The sequence below is a fragment of the Neolamprologus brichardi genome, chromosome 20 (assembly GCF_056152115.1).
Source record: "Neolamprologus brichardi isolate AB-2024 chromosome 20, ASM5615211v1, whole genome shotgun sequence".
Lineage (NCBI taxonomy): Eukaryota > Metazoa > Chordata > Actinopteri > Cichliformes > Cichlidae > Neolamprologus > Neolamprologus brichardi.
In genome coordinates this window covers 3,932,924-3,955,508 of record NC_142123.1, presented here as the reverse complement: position 1 = coordinate 3,955,508, position 22,585 = coordinate 3,932,924, and the positions used below count along the sequence as shown (strand labels likewise).

Here is a 22,585-nt window from a genome sequence, read left to right as displayed (position 1 = left end):
CGAAATCAGTGCAAGTTCTTACAGAGAGGAGAGCACCCGGATGATACCTGTTCCCACCTGCACCTACTCTCAAAACGACTGGGGCTTTATAGCAGCTCCGTTTAATGATTGCAAACTCTGAAACCAGTTTTTTCTCACCTCTGCAGCGAATATCCTCCAGCTTCTAAGAAAATGGCTCAACCATGTAAGATTGAGCAAAGGAGAAAACAATGAATACTTAACACACATTAGGCAATCTCAAAGTCAAGTTAAAGTTTATTAGGGGTTGTTACTCTGTGCACAACAGCCTTGAAATCAAAAAGACAGGAACAGAGAGCGTTGATATAACAAAGCACGGAGCTGGTTTTGGAAACGATATCAAAGTAACAGTATTACTTTCAATTTAAAGAACAAGCATCTTCTTATTGAAATATGGAGTCTGAATATACAGAAACAGCAAATCAGTTTTTGGATTGCGTGAATAAACTTAATGTTCACACTTGTGCGTACACTTCTTTACAAAAACAGAGAGAGAAAAAAATCCTCAGCGAGCCGGTTGTCTTCAAGATGCAATCTTATGAACTGCTACTGTGATGGTCCCGTGACTCCTCACCAGAATGTTTCTAAAGAACAAATAAAGATAAAACAAAAATGTAGAAACTCTGAGCTGATAAACAAAAACTGTACTGACAAACAGGGATTAGTCAAAGGTGACAAAGTTCAGGAAATGCTCTGTTTTTCTCTATGACATATTTTCACCTTTGACTGATAAATCTTTTTCGACCTGTCAGTCGTACACTGCTGATGATCAGTATGAGCAATCAATCAATGATTATTACTCAAAGAAAAAAAATTCATTACCACGAATTTCAGTAAACGAGGTAAACTAGCACAGAAAGAAAGCACCACTTCCTAGATTTCATCACAAAACCACAAATTTGTTCTTATCAAGTGGTTACAAATGATCAAACTCTAGAAATAATCAGAACAAAATAAATATAATAAATAATAGGAAACAGTCAAAAAACAATAACAACAAAAAACAGGCTCATCCATTGTCTCTATCCTATCACTTTAAAGTCTTAATTTTCTTTTTAATAACTTCTCCTTTATGGTCACAAGTATTTTGAGAGCTCATGTTAATGGTGCACCAGAAGGGGGCAGCAGAGCTGTAAAAATAAAGTCTTTTTGTCAAGCCTGTGATCAGTTAGAGAAATTAATCATTTGATTTTGGCCTGTTTTCAGATGTTTTTCGGAGGTACTGAAGATATGTTTAACCTATTTTAGAGTTCAGAAATGTAGAATTATTGTAGAGACACTGACACTGCCCTCGATGTAATAAAGGCCTGAGTGTGTCATAAACTTAGGAGTAGATTTCTAGGAGACCTTCCCCCACTTGAGCTGTGAAAGTAAAACAAAGAGAAGTTAATGTTGAGTGGAAATTCCCCAGGTGAGACTTGGGTGGAGGTCTCAGTGTTTGTAATATGTTAACCTTGTTTTCTCTGTTGTGTAGAGGAATTTGGTGTAGCTTAGGTGAGGAGATTACTTTTATGACAGGCAGGAAGTCACGTACACAGAGACACACACACAGTGCTTTGACTGTTATGACGCACCCACACCTACATGCACAGTCACTCACGTGCACTCACATAGACACACAGGTACGTGCTTGTGCATACACACACAGACACACAGTTTGCAGCACACCATGGTGGTTTTTTGATAGGGTCGCTTCTACAAAACTGTGTTTCACAGACAAAGGAGTAAAGATCTGCAGAGGGACACCGGCCGTGCACGTCTTCCCTTCTAGAAGATGCATGCTTAAATGAAGATGAATGAAGATGAATGAAGGTTTTGTGAAAATGACTACTGAGTTCCGGTGCCGTCTCTGGATGCCCGAGGAATAAAAAGAACTGGGGTGAAACTGATTTCGTAACAGTACTCATCTCCCTGCATATTAATCAGTGCAAGCACAGACATGCTTGAATTCACTGAGATGGAGAAAAAAAGGAGAGATGAAAGTCAGTCAAACAAAATCCAAAAAGACAAAGGTTGTGTCAGTGCTCACCCCGACTCGGACTCCAGGCATACGGTTGGAGTTTCTGTTGGGTCTTTTGTGAGAGCTGCAGCTTGTTTGGCCAAAACGGACACAACACCGCCATGTTCATCAGACAGGGACCCGCGGCCTGGAAATAAAAGACTTCTTTTTAGAAAAAACACTCAAACCAGTGTTGATTAATTTCCCTTTAAGGTCATCGTGCATCTAACAAACTCATGTTTTCTAGCTTCTAGCTGAGGAGCCAAACCAACATTTTTTGATTTTAACACATTCCTTTGTTGATAAGGAAAAACAGGCTACACCTGAAGGAACAAATCCACGGTTTCGGACAAGCACGCTAACTTCACTGCGTTTCCAGGCCTACTCTTAGCAACAATCCAGAAAGTTTCTGCACCTGGTCAAGAAGTCAGATCAAGACACACAAAACCCCGGAAAACACAATTTGCTGTTTCTGCACTTCAGTTTTTGTAAGATGAACAAAAATGAACATTTTACAGCATTATGTGGATAATTAGTTGGATTTGTCTGTAGATTTTGTCACGTTAGGACAGACAGTCTGTATGCAAGTTGAGTGGCTGCTGGCTCTAGGTTCATATTTACTACGCAGACAGGAGAGTGCTGTGAATCTACTGAACTAAATCGTAGGAAGAAGTCAAATAAATACAGAAAGCTGTCAGAGTGTCAGACAGCAAAATTGTTTGGCCAGTAAGATTTTATTTATAATATTTTAATGAACTTTTTGTTTGTTTTGAAGCATATACTTCAAATACACACAACTATCACACCGTGGACAAAATCCATCGCAGTGAAAAGTGAGCCTGTGAGTAGAGAGTCTACTTGTATTTCAATGATATGAAAGTCTGATGGTGAAATGTAATAAAATCCACAAATGCTGATAAAGCAGCACATAATCTGGTGTAAGTGATAACCCGTCCAGCTGAGTTATACCACTATCAATATGCTAATTATGTTTTTGAATGAAACATACACGACACACAATTTGTTATTAAAGAGCAGCAATTTTTTATATCAGAGAAAACCTAGTAAAACTTTTACATTTACAGTGGTCCCTCGCTATATCACGGTTCACCTTTTGCGGCTTTGCTGTTTCGCAGATTTTTTTTGTGCAATTTTGCATGATTTTTATTTTATTTATTTATTTATTTATTTATTTTTACAGCGCGTTGTGTTCTGCGTCCCGATTGGCTGTAGACCATTGTCAATCAATCTCCTCCATGCCGTGTCTCCTGTACAGTACAGAATGCGTTCAGCTTGTCAAATTTACATAAATCTTCAATCGCTAGCAGTGTGACTCGGAAGTGCTGTACTGTATGTTTGTACGTTTTCTCCCCAACAAACACAACAATGTCAACGAAACGTGTTGCACCGTCAAGGGCAACCGCGGGTGCCTTTGGTTTCATTCTATAATGCTGGAGATCATCTATAATAATTATAAAAAATAAAGTTGGCTACTTCGCGGATTTCACCTATCGCGTGTTATTTTTAGAACGTAACCCCCATGATAAACGAGGGACCACTGTATATTTGAAAAATACCGTCTGAAACATTTGTACCCATGTTTGGATGATTTTTACAGGAACTACATCAAAGTTAATCAAGGGATCACTAAAACATTTATTAATCCTTGATAGAGCAAGCATAGCAGCAGGCTGCACATGACTCTCAGTCATGTAAAAAAAGAATGTTTTCACGGGACTCGGTGGAGCACACTGCAGCCATCTATTCATGATGTTTAACATTTAACACATTTACCATGAGACATCCACTCATGGGAAGATTGTGGCATTGTGTGTTAACACACACCTGAATACTGCAGACCACCAAATCCCCAAAATTTCAGCTTTCATAATTAACTGTCTTTCATTCTCACTTGACTTATATGCAGAATGAAAATTAATTCTCCATCAGCATAGTTAAAGTTTTTTAATTATTGTATTTTATTATTGTATTAGAATAATATATTAGTAGTGGAGGGTTTAAAAACAACTTAGAACTTATTATTCTAAAACTAATTATTACATTTGACTACAAATACAGTATGTACAATGCTAATACTCAGATCAGTATACAATATAGTTTTACTACAATTTTAAGTTGAGAAGCTTCTATTCTTTTTGAATATTTTTTCCCTTCATAATGATGTAAGTGTGTCTTTCTGTTTCATGCAGTGACAAATGTCACTAACCCATTATGATGAATGCTTTTTAGTATGGCCGTTGAGCTTCAACAATTAACAGATTGCAGGTTAAAAAAAAATCCCCACATTTCCAAAGAAATGCCCACAACCTTTTTATTATGAAGGAGCTTAACGTGGATTTTTTAAAAATTAAATCTTGTGTTTTTACTTTGTTTATTTGAATTATTCTTTTGGTCTTGAATCTGTTTTATATTGTCTTATGTATTACATTAAATGCTTATTTGTAGCCCTGTATTGATCAATAAGAACTTAATGTTTTCGTGAAAACAACACCACTCGGTACTCTCTCTCCCATCCAAAGCGTAATGACTTATGGCTAAATAACCCATAACTTTGAGCATCTGAGCAGTGACACCAGTGCACTTTGACAAGTAAAAGGCCAGTTAACGTGAACTAGTTTGGGATTTCCTCACTTACAGCCCAGGTTGTGTCCTTGTTGATCCGTGCAGAGCACACCAACCACTGCTGGATTCTTCATGCTGCCACAAACAAACACACAGAAGGAGCGAAAGTCGCTTTAAAGGTCACAAAATCGTAAAACATATACTCAGTGCTCGAGTGGTTTTAACTTACGTATCATCGAGATGCTGTTCGAGGGTCGACTCCATTGTTATCAATCGGAAATAACTTAAATCGAAGTTTGTTCAATGAAGCTGTATATTTGTTGTTGTCTGCTACCTCAACGTTTCCGGGTAGAGTCAGCTGACTGTCACATGAACTAAGGGTCCATATGAGGACCAAAATATGCCAAGCGCGGAAATATACAATAGTATGTAGGAACAAGCGAGTCATGCGCATTGAAATAAAGCGTTTCGGGATTTAATGATGAATGATGCATTAAAATACATTCCCTCATTCATTTATTGGACATTCAGGCATTAATGAAGTCAATAATTATTTGATAATTCAATCGAAAATAAAAGAACTAATCATAAATAAATATTTCTAAATGGACTATAAATCCATTAATTTAATAAATATTTACAATAAAATGGCATTAAACTAACAAATGAAAACTTAATTTTAAAAAAAATACATTTTTTAATGCCAAATTTAAAAACTATTTTTTCAAAATCTTTTTGAAAAAATGCAATTTATAAAAGAGACATCACTAAATGGATTTAAAAATCAATTACAAATACAAATTTATTTCTGACATTTAAAATGATGATTGCCACTCCCCAGTTGAAAATCTATTGCCTGCTTGCATTCGCCTTTTCTGTTTTCTGTGGGGTTAACTTCCATATTATCTAATTCATAATATATTGGCCGTTCTTACATTCATATAAAGCACAGAGTTTGTGACTAGATAGATCGATATTTGCTAATACATTTTTGTAACTTCCATATTTACACCCTAGAGAATTAATTGTGCAGGAAAATCCCCGTAGATCAGTAGTTTCTGAAAAACTCTGAACAGCTCTTCTGGCACCAAAAACTATGCTGCATTCAAAGTCACTTTAATCACCTTTGTTCTCCATTCTGATACTTTTTTCTTTTTTTTTCTCCTTCTTCTTTTTTTTATTCTTTATTATTCATTTTTTCTTTCTACTTTCTGTGCTATAAATAGACACACAGTCTCTAAGCACCAAAATCCTTTATTCCATAGAAACATGGTGGTCTATTTTTATCATTACTAAAGCACTGAAATTCAGAGTGTGGTAAAATCAGCGTTTGGATGTAGCAGACTTAAACTAAATCAGATATTTCCTCGCATTTTAGCAAAGCTGCATCTCAGGCAGCTCAAGATATGAACTCAAAGAAATATACTCCTCCATCACAAGGTCAGTATGTGCATACAAGGGAGTAACAATAAATATGTTTGCTTTTTTATTCAGAATAACTGGAACGTTTGGGGTTTTTTTCCTTCTGCACAAGCAGCCAATCAGCAGGTGAAAAAGAAGCCGGTAAGTGATGAAAGTGTTTACACTCTGTTTACATCTTCTTTCAGCCCATCGATCTTCATTATAAAGAACACTGCTTTCTAGAAACACACCAACTTATTTTTATCTTATTCATGTTTTCTTTTCTTTTTGCCTGTCCCATTTAGTTCTTTATCTGTCAGAATTGTTGTCTGAAGACCAACAAGGATACCCAACGGATTTACTTTGCCAAATGGATCATCACAGCCTTGCCGTTTTGGTCCATTTGATCGACCTTTGTTGTTATTATTTATTTTATTTTATTTTCAGTTGTTACAGATGGGACAGACATGACTGAGGGATAGGGAAAGGGAGAAAGAAAGATGAAGGAAAAGAAAAACAGAAGGGAAGAGGAACAGTGAGAAAGGGCACTTAAAAAGAGAAAGAAGAAAAAAAATCTCCTGGATCTCTCAGTTTGAATTTCAAAATGTCATCTCGACTGTCTACATGCCTAAATAAAGAGTCATCAAACTTGCATATTTAAGGAAGTGGCCAGTGAGTGTATGTCACAGTTGTGTGTGCAATGAAGCCAGAATGCAGGACACAACACAGAGGAGTCAATAGAAAGCTGATAATAAGTCCAAAAGCACAAAGTACAAAGAATACAAGGAGACCTAAAGACAACAAAAGCACATGCACAGGGAACAAAACACCAACATGACAAAGATGAAAGCAATCAAGACAATTCAACAGACAGAAAATAAGATTCAAAAACAGGAAATCAGAGAGAAATAAATCACACTAAAGCAGGAAACAATCCAAAGGCTACAAATAAACACAGAGACAGGAAAGCTCATATTAAAAATGAAGGGAACACTGGAGGACACAGAAAGATAAGATGAAGGGAATAACAGAGGCAAGCACAGAAGGAACTTAACGCATGAGAAATAACTCAAACTAGGAACTGAAGCTGAATAAAGATCATGGATCCAAAACAAGCAGTAGGTTTGTTACCCATCTGAAAAGGAAAACTAAACAGGAGCCAGAACTAAATAAAAAAAAACAAAAAAAAAACAACTTTGCATAACATGAATAAACCTCGAGAATTACAGTTAAAAAAAGATTCCAGACTCAAATATAAAAAGGAAAAATTCAAAACCCAAACACTGAACAAAAAACAAACAGTGGACAAAACACAGGACCATAACATTTACATCATGGTGAGATTTCATATTCCCCACTCTGCGAAAAGTGTTTGATTCATGAGTATAATATTCAGTACAGTCTTCCGTGTCCCGAGGTCCTCAGTCACTGAAGTATCTACACTAGATAGGTTATGTAATGAAACCTTGCTGCTCTATATTTCATCATTGATCTGTTACTCTCTTCATACCCAACTCCACTAGAAATTGATTTTGGTACTCAGAGGTGTATAAATATAAAATCAGATTAGTTCAGTTTTTCTTCTGAATATATTTATTGATTATTCACTTCCCAATGTATTCCTATGGAGCAGTCACTCGACACCCACAAATAAGCGGAGGTTGCCTAAAACAACTCCAATGTCGAAGGTGCTCCTCGGTACTGAGAAGCAAAATCACCCCTTCAAACACAATCTTCTCCACCATCCATGTAACATAACAGAATGGCTCAGCATAATAAATACAAGGACGGTAACAATGGCTTTTATTGCATGTAAAATATAGCAATAATACTTTGGGTTTAAAACAGAAATCGTGTTTCTTGTACCCTCTTGATGGCAGATTTTGTTAATGTAATTTCTTTAGAAGTTAGTGTGAGGCCTCTGGGCACACCTCCACATGATTTCTGCTGCCTGTCCCAGGATGGCTTGGCTTCAGTGCTCCTGCTGACAGGGCAAAAATGGGTGAATGTAATTATATGGCCACTGCATTGGAGGAATCCATCACCTGTACAGCAGCAGGGTAATGTCCTGCTGAGTAACCCAAGGGGTGCTCTCCCCCTCCCTCCTTCCCTCTAATTTTTTTCTGTCTTTGGCTCTCGTCTTCTCTCGCTCATATTTCTCTTTTCGCAACTTAAATCACAGTCTGCCCGTTTTCTCTGACAACCAGCTGCTCATCACTGTCCAAGCAGTCACGTACTCACAGACGCATGTAAAAGTAAAAGTCTGTGCATAAGGAACAATTTTCAGCCTGCTTTTTATGCCATACATGCATGCTTATGTATCACGTACACATCACATACACACAGTAACTCCTGCTATCTTCATGAGGACAGCCAATAAAATACTAAATCCATAAGCCCGTTGCTGTAACCTTAGCCGTCACAGCAAAGCCAGTCACTCTAACCTTACTGAATTCTCAATGAAACCCTAAATCTAAGTCTTTTCCTTAATTTCAAATTAAAATTTGTCCTCCAAAGATAGCAGAACAGGCCTGCACACACACACACACACACACACACACACACAGGAAATCTTTAATCTTGTACAACCAGAGGTTGGTATAAATCCAGTTATTCGTGACCTATACATTAGAGCTGCAGTAAATCTGCAAATGAGCTGGGTCTGAAATAGAGACCTGACTCAGAGTCGATGTATCACTGCGATCCTCGCTACCATAATTCAGAGACATTAAGACTCATTATTCCTATTCTCGTATCACTTTAGTGGCACTGTAGCTTCCACGTCTCAGTGAGGAGTGGTGCGAGGTTTTAATCATTCATTTAAACCTCTTTAAAACACATAGCATCATGACACACACCATACAGCAGGGGTCGGCAACCCTAGGCCCGCGTGCCACAGTTGGCACGCGAAAGGGTTAACTGATGGCACGACCATAGCTGGACTGGCCATCGGGCATTTGCTCGGTGGCCCGGTGACTTTTTATTTTATTTTATTTATTTTATTTTATTTATTTGTAATGGTATAAACAATGGAAGGTGTTGGATTGGCCAGATGCTGGTCGGTGTGTAAAAATAACTCAGTTGTTTGGTGGTGGCTATGGCGGAGCTTCCACAGATTCAGTAACATTAACAAGTGGTGGATGTCAGCAGGTGGATGAGGGAGAGGGGAGGCAAGAGGAGAGACCCGAGGCGGCTGCCGGTCCGAGTGTCAGGTGAACAGAACTTCAGGTAAGACGTTATGACCTGCAGTCTACCTGGGTCGGATATAAACCAAGTTTAGGTGGAGTTTATTTTTGTTGTGCTGGCTTTTTACCGTCAGTTACAATAACTCGTACTGCGTACTGGCTAGCATGATGGAGTTTCTATTCAGCTGGGTGGGTGCTATGATGTTACTGATAGTGAACTTTATTTTATTCATAAGGTTAGTTAGTAGAGTTGCCAACTGTCCCGTAAAAAGACAAATCGTCCCGTATTCAGAGAAATTATTACGCATCAATAATTATTATTGAGCTGAGAAGGGACGCAGTTTGTTCCGGACTTCAGCTACAATGAAAAAGACACAAAGCTGGAGTTATTCTGTGTCTTTACGCTGCAGCTGTTTCTTCTTCTCTCATTCTCACCCCTCTCTCTCCTGTTGCTACTTCAATCATGAAAACTGATCAATAATCAGATGATCGGCTTTTCTCTCTTGTTTGTTTATCGCCCACTTTGCACCAGAAAGAGGAAACCAGCGTATTTCGTGCTAAACAACAGCAGCACGTTTAAGCTTGATCAGCTGTTGTTAGAATTTATTTAATATTAATTTCTAGTATCAGCTGATGTTTGCTGGAGCCACAGCTGTAAAAGCTGCTGGTCATGATATCGGTTTGTATATCTGGTGAGAGGGAAACATGAAGATGAAACCAGGAGATGTCCTTACTGAATCATCAGAGCTGAACAGGTGATGGAGAAACAGGTTTACCTTTTTTTAAATTTTTATTTATTTATTTATTTATTTTCTTATCATTGTTGTGAGGAGACCATAAATAGCATTTGTATTTTCTGTTGTACAGTTCATTTGCTGTCATGGATTTCAAGTCTTTTTTTGTTTCAAAATAGCTGATAACTATTCACTGATAGCTGCCAACATCTGTGAACAAATATAATTCTATAAAGTGGTTCTATATAGTGTGTAGCTGTTAATATAGAGCGTTATTAAATTTATTGCTAATGCAATCAAATGGCACACTGACTTCTGAGGAAATTTTAAACGGCACTCGTCATCAGAAAGGTTGCCTACCCCTGCCATACAGTAATGTGATAAATAAGAAATATCGCGTTCTCGTTTCTGTTTTACCAGAAGACCAACCCACAAGTCAGTAATGTGGTAATGTCAGTAAACTCATTAGATGGCTTTGATTTTTATTTGTTTTGTCTCGACCACTTCTGATTGACAAATATCTCAGAACTTGTGCCCTTTCTTCCACAGACATGTGATATTTATTTTAGTTTGTATGAATGTCATCAACTCATGAATTGGTTCTTTTGTTTTTGTTAGCTTGGTGGAAACTCTTACAGCTCCGGTCCAGAGACGATGTAGTCGAACCCTAAAGTGAGTCTTCATAAGCCATCATCTGGATAGGTGAGATGACAGAGCTTCTGAGTGGACAGGCAGAAGGGGTGTAAGGGGGATTTTTCTGGCATGAGGAGGGAGGAAAGAAGAGAGGGAGGGGAGAGTGTTGGGTGGGGGGGTCACAGGTGGATAAAGAGAAGGAGAAAGGGAGGCTGCCTTCTCTAAGGAGTTGTGTAAACGTTGAGGAGTGGCTGAAGAGTCGGGGAACCAGCTTGACGTGCCACAGAGACAGTTCACAGTTGTTGTGTGGTGCTGGGGGTGCTGAGAGAGTCCGGTTCTCTTGTTGCTGTCATGGGTTTCAGGGAGGTGCTGCTGTCCTTCCTCCTGTTGTCTGTTGGGAGCTGGTGCAGAGGAGCTGTTATCACAGGGGTAAGATGGACATTTCTAATGGAGCAACTCAATGCTAAGGTTTTTGATTTATCAGACTAGAGCAATATTTTATTTAACTCATCAATCTGTGTGTTGTCATACTGAAAGTGCATTTTACATTGTGTCTATCATAACTGTAACTGTTGCTTCAGTTCAGTTTTTTTTTTTAAATCAAGAAAAATATTTAAAATGTCTGTTTCTATCATTATATTTTCATCATCACAAAATCCTTTTATTTATTTATATATATTTTATATATATATATATATATATATATATATATATATAAAATTATATATAAAATTATACATAATCTTTTATATAAATTTTTTTTTAAATTATTTTAACTTATGTTTTTGTGTGTGGATGAAAACTGAACACATCACTTCTCTGGATAATATTGTTAAATTTCATTACAAATGACTAATGACAGATCATATCCGCCCCCGCTTGAAGTTAACTGGAAAAATCAGAGGAAATTATCTCAGCCCCCTGAATGCTATTCATTTGTAAATGGGTTAGGGAGAGGACAGGGAATAAATCAAATGGATTTCACTGTCCAAACATGGGAGGGTATCTCTATTACAATAAGTAAAAGTTATATATATGAAAAGATAAACTCTATATCTATTACCATATATGAAGATGAAACAGATTTACTGGCAACAATAGAATTGCTTATATTACTTTTTGTCTAGACCTCTGCCACCTTGTCTTTCTATCTTTCCTGCAGGCTTGTGAGAGAGATGTGCAGTGTGGCTTTGGCCTTTGCTGTGCTGTCAGTCTATGGCTGAGGGGTCTGAGGATGTGTGTCCCAAGAGGTGTGGAAGGGGATGACTGCCATCCCTTTAGCCACAAGGTGGGGATAAATGTGACGTCAGTTATAATAATCTTCCAGTGTTACTCACACATACGCGCACATAGGCACACACACACTTTTATCCTTCTTTCCTGTTTTAAGAAATTCAGATTGCATCAAGTGCTGTCAAGCTGGCTGAAGCCTTAGAAAAGCTGCTGATAAGTGCAGGGAGTATTGATTCTACTCAGCAGATCTGAGCCATATATCTCTTTGATTATCTGGAACAGGCGACGATTACTTCTACTAACACCACATCCATCTCTGAAACTCAGACCGATTAAGAGAAGCTTTAGGGCCTGCAGTTCCAGTTGTCAGCTCATAAAGGATTTAAGCTGTCAGATTACCCCAAAGCTACTTTCCCTTTCCCCTTTTTCACGCTTCCAGGTACCCTATCCAGGGAAAAGGCAACATCACACCTGCCCCTGTCTCCCCCACTTGGTGTGCACCAGGTATGATGACAGCAAGTACAGGTGTAGTGAGGACTTCAAAAACATGGACTTTTAGCGGACGAGAGAACACCCAGAATGATGCAAGCACCACAGCGAACAGAGCGGAAATCCGAACGGCCTGCGGATCAAAATCTTCTTCAGTGACTTTATTCTTCATTTGTGTACTCTATGCACTAAAATGTATGGGTTCTACCGATGCACACAACAAGCACATAAAAAGAAACAGGGAAGTGTAACCAACAAGCTCTACAATAAACATGAGACAGCTTTCATTTAACAAGCCAAATGTTACCCCGAGAGTTATTTGTGAACCTTTAGCACATCTGCTGTTTCTTCCGTGCTCATTTTATATTAATTTATCATGAGACGTGTTCGAGTATTACTGTCAATAAACATATACATAAAGTTGTGTTTTATAGAGGGCTCAGTTAATATTGTTACATAAAACATTATGTTCTGTATGGAATGGAAATGTCAACTGGTTTTAATCACGGTGTGATAACGGTCATAAACAGAATCTTAGTGCAAATACTTTCACAAGCAAACTGACCTTGGATAATATATTTGATTAGTGCATACGTGAGTCAAGGTGAAATTCTCTCATGTTAAATCGTTAGTAGTTCTTTTTTCCTTCTGTCCGTGTCCAGTGTGAAATCATGACCTGACACGTGGACTTCTAAAGCTTTAACTAATAAAAAATTAATAACAGGAAAACATTAACCTCCTAGGACCTGACGTCCACATATGTGGACATCACATTTTGGGTTATTTAGACCAAAATACTCAATTTTGCTCAAGAAGGGCCTGATATCCACCTACGAGGACATTATACTGCTACAGTTCTATCAAAATTTTAAACGAATATCCTCATATATGGCTCTTATTTTTCTTAAAAACAAAAAAAAGGTAAAAAATAAAATCTGGTAATTCTTTGTTTTTACATTCATCGGGCCCCAATTAGCCCAAATAGAAATTAAAAATGAATGCCGTGGAAGAGTTCGGGTCTTAGGAGGTTAAGGGAAAAAGTATTATAGATCACCAGAGATGTTATGAACTGGGAGTACTGGTATTACCCTGCAGCTGTGAGGTACTTGTGCTGTCCTTTACTTACTCTACTTGTTCTTTATATTTATACTCCACTGCATCTGTGTAAAATATTTTCCTTTGTACTTATATTTATTTGACATCTGCAGTAACTACTTTGCTTTTTAGGTCAAATACAGCCCACCATTACAGTATATAAAGAGCTGCAACCTTAGTTACAGCATAAAACACCACTTATACGTAAATGCACAGCAAATAATAATAAACCAGAATAAATTCAAATACTAGCCACATACGTCATTTGTTTAATGTAGGATTACATTTTGCTAACTGTAATTGAGTATGTTTTGATTGGAGTACTATAATTGCTACTTTTAATGGGTGTGAATACTTTATGCTACCAATTTGTTAAATGTTACTGCAGCGTAGTACAGAAAAAGAGCTATTGTTTTTCAGTGAACTTATGAAAATTGAGAAAAAGTGTTTGTCTAAATCTTAAACCTAACCCTAATTTCAGTTTATTAAGTCAAAATTTTGAGATAATAATGAGAAATTTTGACTTATGGATGGCAAAATAAGCAAATAAATACAGTGGTGGAAACATGTTTCTGTAATTTACAGCTCACACTTTCACATGATTACATCTTTGCTTGTCCTTTGTTTTATTGTTATCAGATAAACCTTTCCAAGTAATCCAAGCTCACATCTTTGGAAACCTTGAGGAAAGTTTACATACTGGTATTAAGTAGAAGGTCTGGACATCATATCTCCTGAACTGCACACCAACACATTGGTGTACCTGTTTAACACCTACAGTGTATTTAAATGATGTGACGAATAATAAAGTCAATCCTTTGGAAGTTAGTTGTCATTTTCAGTAGATACCCTGTAAATTCAAGTTTGACTTTTAGAGTTACAACTTTTAAGTTGATACAAAACTTTTTTTTTTACAATCTTCCTAAACACTTTCAGTGTTCACAAGCTTAATGGGATATTTGTCCCCAGATAAGAGTCCGTTTTCCAAATCATATGCTTCTTATCACCATCTTTCATATCAGCTTATAGGAAAGGGCATTTCGGATAAACAACCTTGATTAGTTGTATATAAGGGCTGGCCTCAGCAACTGGACGTTCACTCATCTGAGTCTACCTGTAAAGACAGCAACATCATGAAGTGGCTCGTCGTTTTGGCTGCCCTCGTGGCTTTCGCTGAATGTCTCCATAAGTAAGTCTGACTTGGTTGGTTGTTTCTTTATTTGTTTTAGGTATTTGACATTAAATACATAAAAAATTGTGAAACTGTTCCTATGAGGAAATCTACAGGTCCTCCTGCTCACCTGAATATCGCACAGACATTTCTCCAGCTGTATTCAGGCCTGCCTTGCTCATTGCATGATTTTCTGCTCACGTTGCTACATGTAGGATGCCCCTGATTAAGGGAAAATCTGCCAGGCAAACCCTCAAAGAGAAAGGGTTGTGGGAGGAGTACAGGAAGAATCACCCATACAACCCAACAGCCAAGTTCTACAACAGTGGCACCGAGTCCATGACCAATGACGCTGACGTAAGCCCAGATTAGTAAAAAGCTTTAGATTTTGTTCATGTCGTTGAAAACATACCTTGCTTTACTTTTTCAAAATTGTCTTTTTAAATCTGTACCTGCATCTGTGCACATGTGCCTTCTTTATCTGTCCCTCTAGTTGTCCTACTATGGTACGATCTCCATTGGAACCCCTCCTCAGTCCTTCTCTGTCATTTTTGACACCGGCTCCTCCAACTTGTGGGTCCCTTCAGTGTATTGCAACAGTTCAGCCTGTGGTGAGTGCCACTATGATGACTACCGAAGCTCGGACAACATGGTACAACCTGGCCAGTGTGGTTTGAACATACAGAAATGTGTACTTCTGCTATTAGATACTGTTCAAAAATATCCCTTTTTCATTTTAGGCTCTTTTTCATTCATGAATTTTATCCATAATGTAACTTTTTTCCAACAGAAAATATGCTCTTAACTCGTGAGGCGAAATCAATATACAAGCCTAGATGAACTATCACAGTGACTTGAGATTTCTGCAGTATTTGCACTTGCAAGATTCTCCACATAATGAATTGGTTTACTTTGCTAGCACGTTCTTTCTAGCTTGTTCTAGTTGTAACTTTACCAGCAGAACAACACTCATTGCCATCACTGAAATGTTAGACATCCAAGTTGTATAAAATTGCAAAACTTAAAAATGCATTCCTCTGCAGAGAACCACAATCAATTCAACCCATCACAGTCATCCACCTTCCAGTGGGGTGACGAGTCTCTGTCCATCCAGTACGGGACTGGCAGCATGACTGGGTTACTGGGCAGCGACACTGTTCAGGTAACCGAAAGCCGTGGAACAAAAATCATAGTCTATTTAGACTTCAGATGGGCATCTCTCTGTGGTTTGCTGAACTGTGAGTGACAGCTGTTTTGCATGTCCAGGTGGGCGGCATCTCTGTGGCCAAGCAGGTGTTTGGATTGAGTGAGTCAGAAGCTTCCTTCATGACTTACATGCAGGCTGATGGGATCTTAGGACTGGCCTTCCAGAGCATCGCCTCTGACAATGTTGTACCAGTTTTTAACAACATGATCACTCAGGGGCTGGTGTCAGAGCCCATTTTCTCAGTCTACCTGAGCGGGTACTGAAATAAAATGGAATTCAGTTGGCTGGAAAATCTTTATTGGGTTTTTCTTTTTGAGTATATTTTGTGAATTTATGATATGATTCTCTCTCTCTCTCTCTCTCTCTCTGTAATATCTTAGCAATAGTGCACAGGGCAGCGAGGTGGTCTTTGGTGGTACTGACAGCACCCACTACACTGGAACAATCACCTGGATCCCTCTGTCTTCTGCCACCTACTGGCAGATCAACATGGACAGGTGCCAATAAGTCATCCAAAAGCTGTTTACCCAACATCTTTGCTTATAGCTTCATATCAGACACAAAAAAATCACAAGGTTATAAAACTTCTTGGCTTGACTGTAATTCAACTTTCCTCTTCACAGTGTTACCATCAACGGGCAGACTGTAGCCTGCTCTGGCGGGTGCCAGGCCATCATCGACACTGGCACCTCCCTGATTGTTGGTCCAACCACTGACATCAACAATCTGAATAGCTGGGTTGGAGCCTCAACCGACCAGTCAGGAGACGTGAGTCATACCATCGTGACACAAATTTTCCCCTTTTTCTGAACCCAGAGTAAACAGACATTTAAGACTCTGACGTCAGAACTTTGAAATAAAAATAATTAAGTGGGATTCGGATAGCTGCTTCAGTTGGAAAACTGTAAAATACCAATAAACAGATTTTCTTCTGCCTCATGGCCTCTGACTTTGTTCTGCTGACAGGCTACAGTGAACTGCCAGAACATCGCGAGCATGCCTGATGTCACCTTCACTCTCAATGGAAACGCCTTCACAGTCCCTGCATCTGCCTATGTTTCTCAGGTCAGTAAGACCGTCCTGCCAACCACAGCGCCAAATAATACAATACAATAATGACGATTTGAAGAAATATATCTTTTCTTTCTCCCCTGTCCACAGAGCTCCTCTGGTTGTATGACTGGCTTTGGTCAGGGTGGCACCATGCAGCTCTGGATCTTGGGAGATGTTTTCATCCGGGAATACTATGCCGTCTTTAATGCCCAGTCCCAGAACATCGGTCTGGCCAAGTCAGCGTAATGACATCAGTAATCTCATAAATACTCCAAGCATGTATTTTAATGGCATGGGAGAGTTTATGCAAACAGGAGTTTGTGGAAAACGTGCATGTGAACATGTTGTAGCTGCCTTTACATTAAACAGATTATAGCAACGCATAGCATTTCTGTGTGTGTGTATCTGTGTCGACTGGACTTGCATGGCTATCTACAGTGTTGGGAAGGTTACTTTTAAAATGTATTTCATTACAGATTACAGAATACATGCCCCAAAATGTATTCTGTAACGTATTCCGTTACGTTACTCAATGAGAGTAACGTATTCTGAATACTTTGGATTACTTAATATATTATCATGCTGTTTACAACTACATGAATGTACTATTGCTGTGATTTATTACTGTTACTGAAGGTCCGCGGCTCCGAACCGTAGTAAAGAGACCTCTGGCTAATACTGTGGGTTCTGTGTCGGCTCGTAGCCGAAAACTAGCTTTACTTTGTTGTCTGGGTCAACTTTGCTAGCGAGAGACAGAGAGAGGCGTTGAAAGGCTGCTCTAACAGAACTTATTGTTTTTGGAGGAAAACACGAACACGGTGTACAGTCGAGTCTTAATAGCTTACTTACAACTGGGCTCGTCAGGCACTCTTCTTGGCTGCAGTGGTTATTATTATTATTTACATGCTTCCAGCTCCCGTTTTTGCTCGATGACAGCTCGTACTTTTCCTTTTTCTCCCTCCTCGCGCTCACAGACACATAACGTGTATGGCAGTCCATTCTCCCTGCAGCACGGACTACACTGCCTATGATGCTACATTCTTTAGAGCTATACCTGTAGCATTCTGCCTGTTAGCTTAGCACAACAACAACAAAAAGGCCTCTCTCACCCAGGAAACACGCAGAGAGAGAGTGGCACCCTGTAACCATGGCAACCGTAACGCTGCCGCCTGGAACAACAGAACGTAGCTGTCAAACAAAACCCAAACAGTCCTGACCCGCCACAATATGAAACAGGAAAGTACCGTGTAATCCATTTATTTCAACAAAGTAACTGTATTCTAAATACCACCTTTTTAAACGGTAACTGTAACGGAATACAGTTACTCATATTTTGTATTTTAAATACGTAACGGCGGTACATGTATTCCGTTACTCCCCAACACTGCCTATCTACTATTATCGCACATCAGTAGAATAAAGTGTTTCTGTGTTGTGCTGAAATGTCACAGGAACAAGAATCAGTCCACGTGTTCTTTTATACACTCGACCTTTTACAAAGGATCTAAAAGTTTTCACTTTTTTATGGTAAGGACAACAGGCTAAGAAAAAAATGACCGAACAGCTCTCAGAAGAAAAAAGGGCAGGTTGCCACTGACATCGAAGAAGCTGATAAGGACAAACATCGATTGAACAGATGATAACCTGATGACATGATTTCACAACTCTGCTGCTATCTCAAACTGTGGACATGAGAATGGGGAAGTCTCAAACACAGACAAAGCACACATTTACTGCAGAGACAGAGTTAACTGTTTTAATTTCATTTCTTACGCTGTCAATATTTCTCCATTAATAGCTCATTATTATAAACATCATCAGATATCAGATTTTACAGTCCATTCAAGTTTTGGGATACAAAATAATCAAAACAAAGTAGAAGTGATCAGTCTCTGCTTGATCATTAAACATCTTTTAGTATTTAAGCAGTTAACTGACATATACATAAAAACTTTCCAACAAAACACTGACAAAAGAATTAAAGTAGATCCGACATTAAAATCTGTAACTCAAATTCACGGTTGGATTGCCAGTATGGAGTATTCCACCATCCCAGCATGCTCTTCGTCGGCAGCTCCTGTTGGTGCTTTGTGCATCCTCACATTTGCATACACTTCTTCGGGCTTCTGCAGAGCCCTGAAGTCCACCACTGTGTAGACTATGCCGCTCGTTTCCTAGTAGAGACACATTTTGCCAAGAGACAGTGTTTTAGAGGAAGTTTAAAGCATAGACATGTCTCCAATTTAACATGATAGTGAGTCACAGCGACTGCTTGTTCCCTGTTTAGCTCGTACCGAAGCTTCTTGGTTCAGTGAGTCACAGTGAGTTTCTCCATATTTGTCTACAAAGAAAAACAACACAACTTCACATCATTTACCCATTTTATAAGAGGAAAAAAAGAATATATTTTATCATAAACTTCGGCAGACAGTCTGAGCTTTGCGACAACAGTTTTCAGGGAACTGCTTACCTAGCTGTTTGGATTTTGTCCTGACTCTGCAGCAAACAACACCAATCACTGAACTGATGAACATCATCACTGTAATTGCCACAATGACAGCGAGCGGCAAACTAAAACTCCAGGAGACTCTGAAGAGGAGCAGAGCACAAAAATGAAAAAAACTATTCATGTTTCAGACACAGGAACAATTTGATCAGTGAGCAACAACGAAAATGAGCAATGTGCAGAGTGACCACCTGTTGCTGTCACCGTGGTCCTCTGCTAAAGCAGGTCTAGTGGACTCTGGAAGTGCTGTGGATGTGCCGGGGGCTTTGGTGGTCCCTGTGATTGGAGGCTGTGAATGGCTGAAGTGATCTGAAACTTCTGCAAATTTCAGAAATAACAAAGTCAAATAAAAATCATGCTTAAATACAGCTAATAAACAATGACAGTAACGACTGTTGCATGAAATGCATTTAGAGCATCCTGTCAAAAGTTTTATAAGAATACTCACCAGACACTTCTATATAATAGTCCATGTAGATGTGATTTGGGGTTCCCAGCACGACACACCTGTAAAAGCCTCCATCTACAAATTGCACATTTGATATTCTAAATTCAATCCAGCCATCATTTTCTATTTTGGTCACTCTTCCTTTCAAAAGTTCACAGGTATATCCTGAACTGTCCATCAGCCTGTAGCAGCCTCCCGGATACAGTTTACAGCAAGCCTTGTTGTAACTGTTGTAAAATGAAGGAAAGGAGAGTCTCAGGAAAATGTGCTCGAACTCTTTAATCCTCTCCTGGCCTTTTAGATGACAGATATCTGGAAAACAAACAGCTGTCAATACAACTTCTCAAACACTGAAAAAAGTGGAATAGCCTTTTTTTTCATACCTATTAAAAGAATAAAAACAATGGAAAGCTTCATCTTCATCGCTAATTCTCAGCACTTTGGGACAGTTTTAGTTTTGAAGTCTTGCTGCAGGATTGAAGGCTCCTCCTAAAGAGGAAAGAAGAGGAAGTTGTCTGTGCAACAGCTGGAAGGCACAAAGACGTGCTCCTCACGAGGCTTTGGGAACTGTTGCTGGACACGTCTGTAGCCGATTCTTTTTTTGACTGTGTTATGTGTCTGCATATTGGAAATGGACACAAATGGAAATGGACAATGGAGAGTCAATATCACTGGAAAAGAAATATGAAAATGCTTTCACCTCATATCCAACAGCGAACATTTGTCTCATAGTTTTTGCATTTACACAAGAATGTGATCGCTTTAGCAGCTCATTAAGTTGCATGACTAAAATCTTGCAAAACACAAAATGTACTATTGCTTTTTTATATGGTTACAATAATAAAATAAAACCAACTACATGAAACATATGCTGGTAGCTTTATTTTATTTTACTGCACAGACAAAGACACAAGGAGATTAACCGAACTGGTTCACTTCTGATGCAACATTTGTGTTTATTACATCGTGTGTGTGTGTGTGTGTGTGTGTGTGTGTGTGTGTGTGTGTGTGTGAGTGATTCAGCCTCCAATACTATTAAAATTTTTTACCATATGCTGTGATTTCCATTAACACGTTATACTGTCATAAACTACAACTACACCTGCCAGTGACTTTGTGAGGTCATTAGACTTACTTAGAGCTTTTTATTGTCATTGTGCAGTTTCTTGCACAGCGAAATTGGGTAGCTGGACCACAAAGGTAAAGTAAGAAGAAGAGAAACCAATATACAACGAAGGCGGGGAAAAAAATTAAATAAATAGAATAAAATAAAAAACTGTGTATATGTATACATATGGGAGTGGAACTATATACATGGTGTATGTGTAGGAAACATTGAAACAAACTGGGACCAAAATAATTGCACATGAGCCAAAAATATTGCACATTAAAACAAATATTTACCAAAGCTGGAAAACAGAGTATTGAGAAAACACATTTCGATTTCTGCTGAGACATTTGGATGGTACAGTCAAAATTTAAGGATACTTGCTGAAGCTTAAACCAAGCATTTACTTTGAATGTGGCGTGGTTGTTGGTTTTGGTTTCAGTATTTCAGAAAGCACTGATCCACTGGCATTTCCCACACAGTCCTCTGTAAGAGAAAATATCCAGTAAACTGAGGTTCTTCAGAAGAAAATGTGTTGCTGATATCAAAGGTCAGAGGAAGAAGGCCAGACTGGTTCAAGGTGAAAAGAAAGCAACAGTAACTCCAATAACCATGTGTTACAACCAAGATATGAAGAAAAGCACCTCTGAATGCACAAGACATCGAACCTTGAAGCCGACTCTTTACAGCAGAAGAAAACCACATCGAATGCAACTTCTGTTAACTGAAGTATATATATTAAATTTTATTTAAACAAGTTTTTGCCAGATTTAAAAACAATATTTGTGCTTTCCTGTTATTAATGACTGCTGGTCTAATAAATGTTTTAAGCATTGTATCAGTATGATATGTATTCATTCTAATACACAAAACTATTTATACAATTTTTTTGCACAATTTGTTGGTTTGATAAATTAATCTTGGAACACTCCTGTGAGTAAAGCTGGCATACAAACATGAAATCACTTAAAATACAAGAAAAGGATCTTTTATAAAGCCCACTGAGCCTGGACATGAACCCAAAGCTACATGAGAGTTTCTTAAAAACAGGTATATGAGATGAATAAACTCCTAGAGAGAAAAAATGAAACAAAGTTTGATTTACCAAATCTGCTTATGAACTAAACAATAGTAGTAAAGCACTCCCGGATCTCCCGAGTGATCACTGAACAAGCTTTTCTTCTTTTCATCGTGGAAACATTCACGTGATCTTTTGTTTTGTTTTTGCATTTGTTTTGCTGTAGTCTGATGTGACTATGTGTTTCACATTCATTCACATTGCTTTTTCTGTAATCGGGTGTCATTACACTAACTACAGTACTAGTGATGCTGTGATAAAACCCTGTGAATATGAATATGAATATCACACAAAGCCCAATTCAACAGCTCATTTGGAAATACTGACATCTGCTGGTCATTCACTCTACAACAGCCCTGCTGTGATATATCAGTGAGTATGTGAACGTAATCAGGTATCAATTGCAGAATACCCGTATGAGGTCCAGTGTGTGTGTCTGTGTGTGTGTGTGTGTTTATGAAACGACCCATCCACTCTGCGATTGCTTTGCGAATATGTCACATGGTCACAAAATGCTGATAATTTTAACATTTTTAGTGGCTCCATAATGTGCTTGCCTTCTCCTCGGAATCACCTCAGACCCAGATCACGTAAAACACTGCCTGGAATTCTGTAATGTGTTTTCAAAAGCTTGAATCACATAA

General features: G+C 38.5%; 4 protein-coding genes across 4 annotated transcripts; 2 read left to right on the top strand and 2 right to left on the bottom strand.

Moving 5' to 3' along the window:
- Nucleotides 1-237: 237 nt before the first annotated feature.
- lamtor5 (late endosomal/lysosomal adaptor, MAPK and MTOR activator 5) lies at nucleotides 238-4,965 on the bottom strand. The gene is made up of 4 exons (XM_006785573.2): nucleotides 4,830-4,965; nucleotides 4,674-4,735; nucleotides 2,048-2,165; nucleotides 238-602 (listed from the first exon to the last, which is right to left on the bottom strand). Exons 1-4 carry the CDS (start codon nucleotides 4,862-4,864, stop codon nucleotides 542-544), a joined length of 276 nt encoding a protein of 91 aa, XP_006785636.1. The 5' UTR covers nucleotides 4,865-4,965; the 3' UTR covers nucleotides 238-541.
- Nucleotides 4,966-10,827: 5,862 nt separating this feature from the next.
- Nucleotides 10,828-12,708, top strand: prok1 (prokineticin 1). Its single transcript, XM_087833998.1, has 3 exons — nucleotides 10,828-10,982; nucleotides 11,716-11,841; nucleotides 12,226-12,708. The coding sequence occupies exons 1-3, from the start codon at nucleotides 10,905-10,907 to the stop codon at nucleotides 12,343-12,345; spliced, it is 324 nt and encodes a 107-aa protein (XP_087690124.1). The 5' UTR covers nucleotides 10,828-10,904; the 3' UTR covers nucleotides 12,346-12,708.
- A 1,795-nt stretch (nucleotides 12,709-14,503) lies between these two features.
- On the top strand, nucleotides 14,504-17,047 carry LOC102787832 (pepsin A-like). The gene is made up of 9 exons (XM_087833366.1): nucleotides 14,504-14,559; nucleotides 14,757-14,898; nucleotides 15,035-15,152; nucleotides 15,585-15,703; nucleotides 15,808-16,004; nucleotides 16,129-16,245; nucleotides 16,372-16,516; nucleotides 16,715-16,813; nucleotides 16,910-17,047. Exons 1-9 carry the CDS (start codon nucleotides 14,504-14,506, stop codon nucleotides 17,045-17,047), a joined length of 1,131 nt encoding a protein of 376 aa, XP_087689492.1.
- Nucleotides 17,048-18,581: 1,534 nt separating this feature from the next.
- On the bottom strand, nucleotides 18,582-20,438 carry LOC102788124 (uncharacterized). Its single transcript, XM_006785575.2, has 6 exons — nucleotides 20,139-20,438; nucleotides 19,756-20,067; nucleotides 19,499-19,625; nucleotides 19,272-19,390; nucleotides 19,096-19,142; nucleotides 18,582-18,975 (listed from the first exon to the last, which is right to left on the bottom strand). Exons 1-6 carry the CDS (start codon nucleotides 20,176-20,178, stop codon nucleotides 18,817-18,819), a joined length of 804 nt encoding a protein of 267 aa, XP_006785638.2. The 5' UTR covers nucleotides 20,179-20,438; the 3' UTR covers nucleotides 18,582-18,816.
- Nucleotides 20,439-22,585: the final 2,147 nt, after the last annotated feature.